The sequence below is a fragment of the Bos mutus genome, chromosome 19 (genome assembly GCF_027580195.1).
Source record: "Bos mutus isolate GX-2022 chromosome 19, NWIPB_WYAK_1.1, whole genome shotgun sequence".
NCBI classification, from domain to species: domain Eukaryota; kingdom Metazoa; phylum Chordata; class Mammalia; order Artiodactyla; family Bovidae; genus Bos; species Bos mutus.
The window spans coordinates 37969418-37982079 of record NC_091635.1 but is presented as its reverse complement, the minus strand read 5'-3'; the positions used below and the strand labels follow the sequence as shown (position 1 = coordinate 37982079).

Below are 12662 nucleotides of genomic sequence, written 5' to 3'. Positions count from 1 at the left end.
AGCAAGAGGCAGGATGAGAGGTAAGGGAAGAGTTTATTAGGATAGGACACTTGTAAGAGATACAGGGCGGGCAGGCAAGGAAGTGCTGTGCTGAGAACTTAGTGGGCTCCATTTTTATACCAAAGGGAAAGGAGTTGCAAGAACCCGTTTTAGACCTAAATTACTGTGAGGTTAAGATACAACTTTTGGTGCCTTCAGATTGAGTGTGTTTAGGACTCAGGAAGATTCTTGGTGGTGATGGTTCAGCTCTTACCTTTCATTTCCTTCTTCCCTTCCTTAGACACAGCTAGTCTGTGTCAGACTGGAGCCAAAAGTGCCACTTGTTGGGATAATAGTACGTTGGCAAAATTGTGTGTCTTTAGTTCCCTGGTTTGATGATGTCTGAGTTGGTAATTAGTTTCAGTTCAGTTCAGTTCAGTTCAGTTGCTCAGTTGTGTCCAGCTCTTTGTGACCCATGGACTGCAGCATACCAGGCTTCCCTGTCCATCACCAACTCCCAGAGCTTACTAAAACTCACATCCATTGAGTTGGTGATGCCATCCAACCATCTCGTTCTCTGTCATCCCCTTCTCCTCCCGCCTTCAATCTTTCCCAACATTGGGGTCTTTTCCAATGAGTCAGTTCTTTGCATCAGGTGGCCAAAGTATTGGAGTTTCAGCTTCAGCATCAGTCCTTCCAATGAATATTCAGGACTGATTTCCTTTAGGATGGACTGGTTGCATCTCTTTGCTGTCCAAGGGATTCCACAGTTCAAAAACATCAGTTCTTCAGTGCTCAGCTTTCTTTATAGTCTAACTCTCACATCCATATATGACTACTGGAAAAACCATAGCTTTGACTAGATGGACCTTTGTTGGCAAAGTAACATCTCTACTTTTTAATATGCTGTCTAGGTTGGTCATAGCTTTTCTTCCAAGGAGCAGGCATCTTTTAATTTCATGGCTGCAGTCACCATCTGCCATGATTTTGGAGCCCCCCAAAATAAAGTCTGTCACTGTTTTCATTGTTTCCCCATCTATTTGCCATGTAGTGATGGGACCAGATGCCATAATCTTAGTTTTCTGAATGTTGAGTTTTAAGCCAGCTTTTTCACTCCCCTTTTTCACTTTCACCAGGAGGCTCTTTAGTTCTTCTTTGCTTTCTGCCATAAGGGTGGTGTCATCTGCATATCTGAGGTTATTGATACTTCTCCCGGCAATCTTGATTCTAGCAGTGATTAATATAAGATGCCCATATAGTTAAATCCAATGATGATTGTACTCTCCAAATGTTTTCACCCCTAAAGAGCCTTACGGATTCTTAGTTATAGGCATTGGAGTGCATGCTGTGAGGTTAAGCAGAAAAGAAATGTGTTGAAGATCCCTGGGAGGACCCAGGGCCAGACCCCCATGAAGACCCCAAGGGGGCTTCTGTAGCTGCTGAACCACTGGTACATATGGTATGAACCCAAGAACTGTGTGGCTGCCACCCTCCAGAGCCAGGTGCCTCAGCCACAGAGTTCCCTGTGGAGCTATAACTTGGCATTACTGGATTCAGAACCTGGTTCTCAGGCAGGTGTATCTGTCTGGAGGAGCCCAGGCCACATGCTGGCCCCTTAGCTGCAAGAGAGTCTGAGACCATTGTTTTTACTTTCTACTTAGGGAAGGTGGGGCCCACAACATAGGAGGTTATCAAGACGTATGGAAGGTGTTAAGAAGGTTATGGGGAGTCAGGTGGCAGATGTCTACCGTGTGGTTTCCCGTGGGTGCTTTTAAATGACGGCTTATTAACAGAGTTGCAGCCATGCAGGACCTTTGATTTCCTTGTGCCTTCCATCTCCAGCACCCACTTAGCAGCACATGCTGTCCCCTATTCTCTTTGAAATAGAGGTTTCTTTCTTTCCCACTCTCCCTGCATGTATCCAGTACACGTCTTCTTGTTTCTCTGTAGCAGTTTCCTGGCTAATTTCCTTTCTTTCAACCTCTTCCTTCCCAAGTAAATGTTAGCTGTTGTCATGAGTTAGTCTTCCTGAAAAACATCCGTTTAGCCACGCTTCTGCCTTGATGGCTTAGTGGGGCCCGCTTGCCAGTTCCTGATGCTGATGCTCTTCAAGGTCTCCATTAGCAGAATCTGCACTGCCCTCTGCTTGGAGCTGTGGGACCTTTGAGAATGGCTTCATATCATATGGTGGCCCAACCAAGAGGCTGGATGGGGCTAGAAGAAAACAGCCACTTATAGCAGCCTGTCTTTCAGTGGTGAAATGCCTGTTACCAAGGTGTTCCAACCACCTCAGGTATATTTTTTCAGCCAGCATGGGACCTCTGTGTGCTTTGGTTTGCCTTGAAATTGTTTTTATGAAGTCTGTACTGCGGGTAACATATGCTGGATAATGAAGAGGGGATGAAAAATTAGTCCTGAATGAATGACTCAGTCCCATGCTGCTGTTGCTAATTGTAATTTACATTAGGAGTGGTAAAGCAGCAGTTCAGTGTTTTATCAAATGACACAAACCTCCAAACAGCCTTGAAATCAATCCATTTATTGAATTGGAAAATCTTGTTTTTCCCATGAAAGCAATTTTAGCAGTGGGCCTTATCTTGTGTCCTAACCTGGGAAGGAGTGGAGAAGACATAGACTGGAGCCATTTGCTTTCCCTGCATTGCCAAGACCAGTGTGTTGTTGATTATGAGGCCATGCTCAGTTTGGTTAGCATAGTGCTGTCCCCGTAGGTTCCCTGGGGATCACCCACATTGCATTTCCTCACACGATCCTGGCCCACTCGTTGCCTTGGATACTAGTCCAAGCTTCAGCTAACCGAACAAGCTACTCTCTTTATTTTCAGGACACAATAAAGATGATATATACATCTATGCACACATCAAAAACTCCTTGACTATTGTGATAAAATAATTTTTATAACCTTTCCATTTGCTTATAGAAATGACGTATGTTCATGGTAGAAAGTTTGAAAATACACACACAGCAGGGCCAGGTAGAAAGAAAAAGAGGAATCATCTACACTTTCCACTCCCCAGAGATCAGAACTACTTGTGACATCTTGTTTTTTAACTCTTGTGTCTTCAGCGTACGTGTACTTGCATATTTGAAATAAGAATTATGGATCTGGTTGTTTACCTCCTCTCTCCACTTAGATTATGTTTGGGTATATCTCATGCTATTTAACATTCTTTGAAAAGATGTCTTTTCTAACAAGTTTATTGAGATCTATATCTAGTGCCCATGTTACAAAGTTTGCCAGCTTCCAACAGAGTTGTGCAACCTGTAGATGCTCCAGCACATGACCCAGAGTGTTCTTTAACCTGTGCCCTCAAGTCAGACCCTGAGGCCTCAACAGAATTGTTTGTATATTGTCGACTTATTTAAAGTTAATTTTTCAGTATAGACAGCTTCTTTAATCCCTCTGTGACAAGTATTTTTATTGTCACTTTATGAGGGAGCAGACTGAAGAGTTAATTGTGTGTGTATGTGTGTGTACACACTTAAGTTTCATCCCAAAAGGGGTTTACAAGAAAAGGCAAGGACGTCATTTTTGGTTCCTCACTCACTCAGCTCATTAGTGCAAGTAGACTGGCTCCTCAGACCAGGGGGGCGTGTAGAACCCCCATCACAGATGCCCAGGTTTGCAAAGGTAGCGCCAGCGGGAGACCATCTGTTTCATGAAGGAACCACAAAAAGAATCAGTGTAGTATTCCTTTGAGAAGGGATTTCTTTGGCTTGTTTAAAGCAGTTATGATCTCTGTAATCAACCTATTTTGTATGCAGTTCTTTAATTTGGTTTTTAGAAACCTAAATTTCCCAAGGGTCTCCGATGTTGGAAGTACTCTTGCTCCACGTGTCCTCAGCATTCGGATGGAGTGGGAGGGGGAGAAGGGGAGAGCTCTGCACCCGTCTGAGACAACATCTCTGGATGAGACTTTCTGATTCTCCATGTTGAAGAGTTACCTCTTATGTCTTCCCTTTTTATTAGGCTATTTTACAGGAGTGAAGGTGGATTTAGTGGAAAATCTAGACAGGGAACTATAAACAGAATTTGGCCTCAAAAAAGAGTGTTTAAACCCAAATTAGGCCGGTGGCTCAAGGTAACAAACTGAGCTCATACATTAAAGAACCGCTCCCTCATTGCCAATTCCCATTGAAATGAACAAAGGAACAGACAAACAGGATTGCCCAAGTTCATACAGTTGCTGCTGGTGATGAGTATCTTGTTTTGTATTACAGGTCTTGGTTGCAAAAATTCTGTTTGATGTGCTTCTTGCTAGGTTTATTGTTCATTTCTTTCTAGCAGTCTTTGGGATGAGAATCAGGAGGCAAGCCAGTTTTTCCTTTTCGTCAGTAGCTTGATTCCCCCCACTCTTCCTGTGGTGCATCTACTCTGTTTGCTGTATGTTCTAGTTTCTGACTTTCTTTATAAATTATGTATTTGTATAGCTTCGGCTCTGCTCAAAGTTTTTGCTTGATGCTCTGAATCTTAATGAGTACTGCTGGGAATTGGGTGGCTTCGCCTCAGACGAACAGGGGAATAGTGAATGTTGTGGCGTATATGGCAAATCCTAGTCTTGCTTTCTGTTTATTCTCCATGACGCTCAGTTGTTTATGTCGGAAGGAATAGGAGTGAGTCAGACTCTTGGTTTGGGGAGCAGAAAGCAGTGATTGGCCAGTTTAACCTACATGATTTCTTCATTCTGCATAACAGCTTGGATGTCATTGTGCACAGCAGCCTGTGAATTTATACTCAAGTTTGATCCACTCTGTCTTTTAAAAAATATATGGTTTATCAGATAATTGAATAGAAAGAAACGAATAAAGGAATTCTTTGTGATTTTGTTTTGAATTCTTTGGTGACATGCATTAATGCATTTTTAATTCGCAAGGTGACAAGTAGTATACAGAGGCTTTCAGTAGGGGCAGTGATCTGGGTCCACAGACCCCCTATCTCCAATTCTCAAATCCAAAAAGCTCTGAATATTGAAAATGTTTTCACAACTCATTTGAGGGCAAAACTGGGCTGTGAGCTGGTATAAGGTTGTTGGATAGTAGATATTTGTGCATTTCAGTGGAAATTTTAATAGTTTTGAATAGGATGTTACTCCAGACCCTTCTCTGTGTGTTATATGCCATATGGGATATAGACCATATTATCCTTTTGTAAATTAGAAAAGTCGTGAATTTCAAAACTCTGATGCCAGAGGATTGTACAGGGAACTGCCCAGGCTGTTACAACAGCATCAGACGCCCCTTGTACCAAGCCTCTTCCAAGGTAGTATTGAGACCTCTGGGTTGAATTTAGAATCCTAAGGCAGCATGCTTCATGCCTTTAGGGATATTTCCCATACGGCTGGAGAGGCCAATCCTGGAGTCAGAATTTTAGGATCAGAGAAGTCTTGGGGCCTAAGAGATCATTGGCATCATTTCAGGATGAGGGAGTTGTTCAGGAGAGATTGGAGTAAACCAGCATGTCGAAGGTCACACATTTTTAGTGATCCCAATGTTTTAGAGCTTCTCAGAATGATGATCTTTTCAAATGCAAAATTAACCTCTAGAGCTATAACTCTGTCATCTTCAATTATATGGCATTGGGGAGGAACTGTTTTAAAGTCCAAAATGATTATTTTATGTACTATTATGCAGTTTTTGCACGCTAAATTTGGTAGCCCTTACATTTTCTTAATGCTGTAACTGTATTATTAAAAAACATGAATCTAGAATTTTTGGAATGAGGTTACCATAGAAATGAAAATAAAAGACGAAAAGGACACTTTTGGGTATAGCTAAGGATTGAAAATCCACCACATTTGAAATCAAGCCAATGCCATTATAGTTGCAGGGGAGCTCAGACATATTTGATTGGCTCGAGGGCAGTTGCTGGTAATGTCTTTGGTCCAATTGTGGAATTAAATTGGTAGCTAAGTGTTAGGCCAAATACATGTTTCTAGTTCACGTATCAATGTATTCTTGAGACTTTCCCCCTTGTTTTCTTAAAAGGTAGGATATAGGGTAGGTGTGTATTGTATAAGCCAGGATGAATCAAATTAATTCCTTTCATGTCTTCATTTATGGAGTGGAGCTAATTTCACACTCTCTCTCTGAGGGCCCTGCTCTCCTGTTGCTCACCTTCAAAGCAATCACGGAGAAACTGTTGCTGTCAGTAACGTTTGGTTAGTAATGAACACAGCACTTGGTGAAGGCCTGCTGAGGCGGGGCCCACAAGCTGCCTCGCAGGACAGTAAAGAGTGATGACTGTGCTTCCGTTAGTATTTCTGTCTAAGGACTTTGAGAGCCTCAGAGGTCGCACTTTTTAGAATGAAATTAGAAATTATTTATTTTACTGAGTTCATTAACTACAGTTGTAGGGGTGGAGGGGAGGCAATTTTTCTGGAGTGTCAGATGAGGTGGGAGAAATAGGATTATGACCAGAGATCACAGGAATGCTACATAAATGCTCTGCCTCACCCTGCACCACCTCCCTGACCCCAGAGAGATGAAGCACATATGCCAGCGATGGAGCTTTGAAATTCCAGTGACTAGGGTTTAGTCCTGGTGCCTCTCTCCAAATTCCTTACTCCCTCCATGCCTCCTTAAGGTGGGGGCACAACCACCTTCATGGGCTTTTGGTGACTGCATAGCATCTGCCAGACAGGGAGTCAGCATTGGCATGTGGAGGCCATTCTTGCTCAGAAATGGTCAGTAACGACTGGGCCTGAGACCTAGGTGTTAACTCCTGGAGGTAAGAGAAGCGGGTAATGTGGGGCGTTCCTGAGCTCTCATCAGCCCAGAAGGCGGCTCGACCCCTTTCTCATGGGTCTGTAACAGGCAGGGACTGGCCGAGGCACAGTGGGTGGGGTGGGCCTTAGAGCAGACCCCTGAGTGTAGTGTCCTTCCCCTGGGCTTCGTAAGAGGTGAAGGATCTGAGTGGGCTCTCTCTGCAGATTGAGGACAAAACACAAAATTGCGGTGGCGCAGACAGTCTAGGCAGAGACCCTGATCCATGTGGAATGTTTTGTCCATGGAAGGCTCCTCTTGCGCCCAGAGGACCCTCAGATGACTATAAGGAAAGCAACACTTGTTTTAAGAAGCAACTTAAAACTTGCTCCAGGGTTTAACCAACGCCCCGTGGAGACCTCAAAGTTCCACATTATAGAGCACAGAAACAACGCCCTTGATTTAAGTGTAGCAAAGGACAGGTGCTAGTAGTTTTATTCACCAGGGCCATAGGAAGAGCACAGAAATGTTTCCAGAAGCTTCTCATTTTAAGCAACTTGTACACAAAAGTAAGTTTGCTATAAAACAGTCAATCGTCTGTATGGAATTGTTGATACTGATCGATTAAATACTGGAAAATGACTAACAAAATTCTTGTTATTCTCTGATTATTTTTCAACCTTTTCCCTTAACATTAGGTCAAGGAGCCAAAATTTGTTTCTTATGGTTCATAATGAGAAGATTCTTGTCTGTGTCTCTGAGAAAATACTATTCCTCTATTCAATATGTCTTTGGACACAGGGTTGCAATTACTTTAAAGACAGATTATTATTAATAAATGCTTTTTTTAAGTGTTGGGAGAGGAAAGACAAAAATACTTCCTTTTTTCCTCATATAACTTTAAATTCTGTTTTCAACAGAAATATTTTCTTGATGTAATAAAGATTATATCAGTAACCATCATCATTCTTAATGATGAAACATTTATGACAATTTTATTAAAACCAAGTGCAAAGATCACCACTGTCATCATTTTGTAATTATTAATAATATGGTTTTGGAAGATTTGTGTAATGCTGTGAGACCTAATAAAGAAAAAGAGTAATCTATTAAAAAGAATGAGCTAGACTCATCCTTATTCACAGACAGTATATTTGTATGCTAACAAAACTTGGAGAGAGTCACCTGAAAGCAGTTATGTTTAAGAATTTAGTGAAGTGACTTAAACATTATTCTGACAACTCAGCAATCAGTAAGAAACTACTGTGGGCAAAATACATGGTTTGTAGCATGTTGCTCCCAAATAGTTGTGAACAATCCAGAAATAATCTTAAAAGAAATGAACAGGAATTGAAACATGTATAATATCATATATGAAAGGAATCGCCAGTCCAAGTTTGATGCATGATACTGGTTGCTTGGGGCTGGTGCACTGGGATGACCCAGAGGGATGGTACGGGGAGGGAAGAGGGAGGGGGGGTTCAGGATGGGGAACACGTGTATACCTGTGGTGGATTCATGTTGATGTATGGCAAAACCAATACAATATTGTAAAGTAATTAACCTCTAATTAAAATAAATTTATGTTTAAAAAAAAAAAAGAAATGAATAGGAGGTCCAGTGGTTGACTCCGTACTTCCAATGCAGAGGCACGGGTTCAGCCTCTGGCTGGGAACTAAGAGCTCGCATGCCGTACAGCATGTGCACCACCCCACCTCCTCCCACCCCCACCCCACCGCCGCAAAAAAAAAGAACAAGACTTGGCAAAGAAAGCTATAAAAACATTACTGAGAAAAATTAAAAGAAAATTTGAATAAGCTTGAAATCTGAATAAACTGTATTCCTGTATGGAAAAATAGAATATCATAAGGATGTTTTATGTCTTGCCAAGTTTGGTTTATATGTTAAATGTAATGTTTTTGTATTTTGAATCCATTTTTATTCATTTAACATTTTAAGAATTTGTGTCATTCTGTTAAGAGTATATAATGGTGTGCTTAAAGATTCCTTCATTTGCCTAAAATTTAGGTCGTTCCCACTTGTTTTCCATGATAAGAAATGCTGTGAAGAAAATCATTACACGTAGAAGATTCTCTCATTATATTTTGTATTTCTTATGACAGATCCTTATGTGTGAAATTGTTCGATCAAAAAATACAATTAAAAAAACTTAGTGTTATCAATGGGGCAGTTTGGTTAAACAACTTTAAACAACATCTCCATGGGATTAAGAAATTGAATAGCAATTAATTTGGAAAAAAAATAGATGAATATAAATAGAGCTGAGTAAAAGTACAAAAAAAAATTGTGAGGAAGAAAACTGGGTTTCCCAACACTGTGAAATGTTGTGAGGATAAATTATTTAAGTCAGTGAGGTATGACCCAGAAATAGAATTCAGTCTATGTGGAATATATGCTTACTACAAACCTGTGAGTTTGAGTAAGTTATTTAACAGGGGGAATTGGCATCATTGGGTAGTTCTTTGAGAAAAAATTAATCCTCACCTGGTTGTATTGTTGTTCAGTCGCTAAGTTCTGTCCAACTCTTTGTGACCCCATGGGCTGCAGCATGCCAGGCTCCTCTGTCCTTCACTATCTTCTAGAGTTTGCTCAAATTCATGTCCTTTCAGTTGGTGATACTATCTAACCATCTCATCCTCACCTGGTACCATATACCAAAATAACATCCAGCTGGATTAAATGGGTGAAATATGAAGCAAATGAAAATGTCAGAGGAAAATCCCTGTAGGCAGTCACTCAGCAGATGGTCACTGGGTCAGGTGTCTGCTCCCATGTGTCAGCTCTGACCTTGGAGGAGCTGCAGGTGCCCAGAGGAATGTGGACCAGCCTGGCTCTGCCAAGAGGAAGGCACAGATGCTGGGGTGGCATTGAGTGGATGGGTCTGCCCTGACGAGATCTGGGAAGGCCTCTGCAAGGAATGGAAGTTTGAACCTGAGAGAGCCCAAGCTGGTGAGACCAGGCAAGGAGCCCTCCAGACAGAAGGGCCATGTGTCTGAAGACCCAGAGGTCATGCCAGGTGGACTGAGGACAGAGATTGAGGGTGAGACCCGACACTAGTGGGGAGTTTGGCAGGAGCTGAAGCTTACAGGCCTTGAATAGCATGTGGAGCAGTTCATAGTAAATCTTGAAGGTTTGGGGGACTGACTGAAAACAGGGCAGTGCGCTGATGTGTTTGAAAGCCTGGACTGGGGGAGACAGGAGAGGGGTCCTAGGAAAGTGGTGGAGCACAGGTTGGACGTGGAGGTGACTTGGGGTTGGGATAGTGAAGTTGACAGACTCTGAGACATTTAGGAGCAGGATGAACGAGCTAGATGGATGGTCACAGTGGGCGCTGGCGCTCAGGACCCAGGTGGAGGGAGCAGAGGTTCAAGTGGTCTTCCTTGCCGCCACCCTATTTGAAATGACAGCCTCCCCACTCCTGGCAGGGTTTTTTTTTTTTCCTTTTTTTGGACCATGCTCTGTGGCACATGGGATCTTTGTTCCTCATCCAGGGATGGAACCCAGGCCCAGTACAGTGGAAGCATGGAGTCTTAACCACTGGACCACCAGGGAAGCCCCAGGATTTTTATTTCTTTGATTTACTAATATGTCCTCAGTTTCTAAAAACCGCAGTTGGCACCTGATGGGTTGGACAAGTTGTTGAACAAGTGAACTAATGAAGGATGAGTTCCAGATTTCTGGCTTGGGCAGTTGGGTAGATGGGGCTGACCTTTCCTAACACGGAGACCTTGGACCTGAGCAGGAGCAGGTGGGGAGGAAGGTGTGTCAGCTGATGGGCCCAGGGCTGTAGTATGTCAAGAAAGAGGAAGGAATCCAATGGCAAACACTAGACTAGGGAAATATTTACAACCAACAATGTGGACACCATCTTTAACATGTAAAGAGTCTGTGAAAATCGATCAGCAAAGATCACCGTTAGTAGACAAAAATGATAGTGTAAACATGAGTAGAAGATCCACAGAAGATAAAGGATACAAATATTTGGAAAAAAAATTCAGCCTTATTAATACTAAAGAATGCAAACTAAATCAGTATGATACTTTTTTCTCTCATTAAATAATTAACAATTTTAAATAATAAGAATAGCAATAAACTGGTCAGAGTGTAAATTTGTGCAAGAGTTTTTGGGAAGTAGTTTGGCACAGTATATCAAGTGTCTTAAAATGTTTACATCTTTTGATCAAATAATTGTTTCTGAAGTATATCTTAAGGAAGCCTGAGAAAAGCTAGCTTCCCCTGCCATGTACCTGTCTCCATCTGCCTGCTTGACTCAAACCCTGTCTTAATTGTGAAATACCCGAAGAGGGGCACAGGTGACAGACGACTGAAGACTGGCTGGGAATGCAGAGGGCTCTGTATGGGAACATTTTAACAACTGGAAAACTCATCAGTGAATTTTGTATTGAAATATTTGTTCTTTCTGTTGTGTTTCCAGATGAAGACCGTCAGTGTTGCCTTAGTTTTGTGCCTGAACGTCGGGGTGGACCCTCCAGATGTGGTCAAGACCACCCCTTGTGCGCGTTTGGAATGCTGGATTGGTAAGTGCAGGTCCCTCCCTTACCACCTGTCGCAGGGGTCACTGCATGGGGTTCTTGGCTTGGCAGAGCCTATCTTGGTCCACTGCAGGCCTGTGATTGGTTTGTGTAAATCTGAAGATTTTATCTCATCTTGCAGTTATATAACCTTTAAGGTATTTTAGATATATTTACTTACCATTTGCAATGGAGAGTGTCTCAGGAAAAATTGATTAAATGATGACTATTGGATTATATAATTTTCTCCTTTAAATTTGCCCTGCATCTGGTACCTAGTACTAGTTATATACACTTAAACAAACAAACAAACCAAAAAACCCTGAAGCACTGATACCTGCGCGCAGGTGCCTCAGTTGCGCAACGCAGAGTTCCACCTGCCTCTCTCCAGGAGGAGGCGGAGTTGTTCTTTGTTGTCGCCCTCCCAGAGCATCTTAGCACATTGTTGACTAGAAATGGTGCAGCACAACCCTCACTTGTTTCTGGAGAGAAAACATTAGGGAGAAAGCTATAGGCTCCTACCACTGACAGGACACTAGCCAAAGTTTTTTTCTGATGTCTTTTCTAAGTTAAGAAGTTCACTTCTATTCTTAGTTTGCTGATAGTTTCTGTTAGGAATCCATGTTGAATCTTATCAAATGTTTTCTCAACATCTAATGACATAATAACCGGGCTTTTCTTTTTTAGTCTGTTGATGGGGTGAATTATATAGATTGATCTTGTTGAGCCTTCTGGCATAAGCTTCACTTGTTTTATCTTTTTCATATATTCCTGGATTTGACTGCTAATATTCTATTAAGGAATCATGCATTTCTGCTTATGAGGGTTGTTGGTCGATAGTGTTCTCATCTTGCAACATATTTGTCTCGTTTTGGTAGCAAAACAATGCTGGTCTCATTAAACAAGTTGAGAGATATTCCCATCTTTCTTGTTTCAAGGAAGAGTTTGTATTGAATTGGGTATTATTTCTTCTGTAAATTTTGGTATAATTTACCAGTGAAGCCATCACAGTATGAGTTTCCTTTGTGTCCATCATTGGATTTTCAGCTTTCTCTTGTTGGTAGGATTGGGGCAATCCATACCCCACCTCTCTGCAGCTTTCTCTAGTCTAAACAAAAGCAGAAATTCCCTTTATCTGCTTTAAACAGTAAAAATTACAAATTGTTATAATCTGAATTGGGAAATAGGTTTTTTCCCCCACTTTACTTACCTGTTTCACTATTTGAAGGTATCTTAGGATGACAGCCTTTATCTCATAGCCTCCTGCCTGCAGCACAGGCCCCCTGTCCTCCCAGCCCGGTGACAGTAGCTGTTTTCTGTGGCCAGTTTTCTTAGATGCTTTCTTGGCCCTCTGCCATCCCTTGGTGACTGTGCCGATTGAAATTGACTTCTTATTAGCCACCACTGACT

At 42.0% G+C, this 12662-nt stretch overlaps 1 protein-coding gene across 2 annotated transcripts in view; it reads left to right on the top strand.

Moving 5' to 3' along the window:
* Positions 1–12662, top strand: part of RPTOR (regulatory associated protein of MTOR complex 1) — a 324545-nt gene that overhangs the window by 62834 nt on the left and 249049 nt on the right. For both annotated transcript variants that reach the window (XM_070390212.1, XM_005907642.3), the window contains exon 2: positions 11156–11258. In XM_070390212.1, the coding sequence (XP_070246313.1) occupies positions 11156–11258 (103 nt within the window). The remainder of the gene's footprint in view (positions 1–11155; positions 11259–12662) is intronic.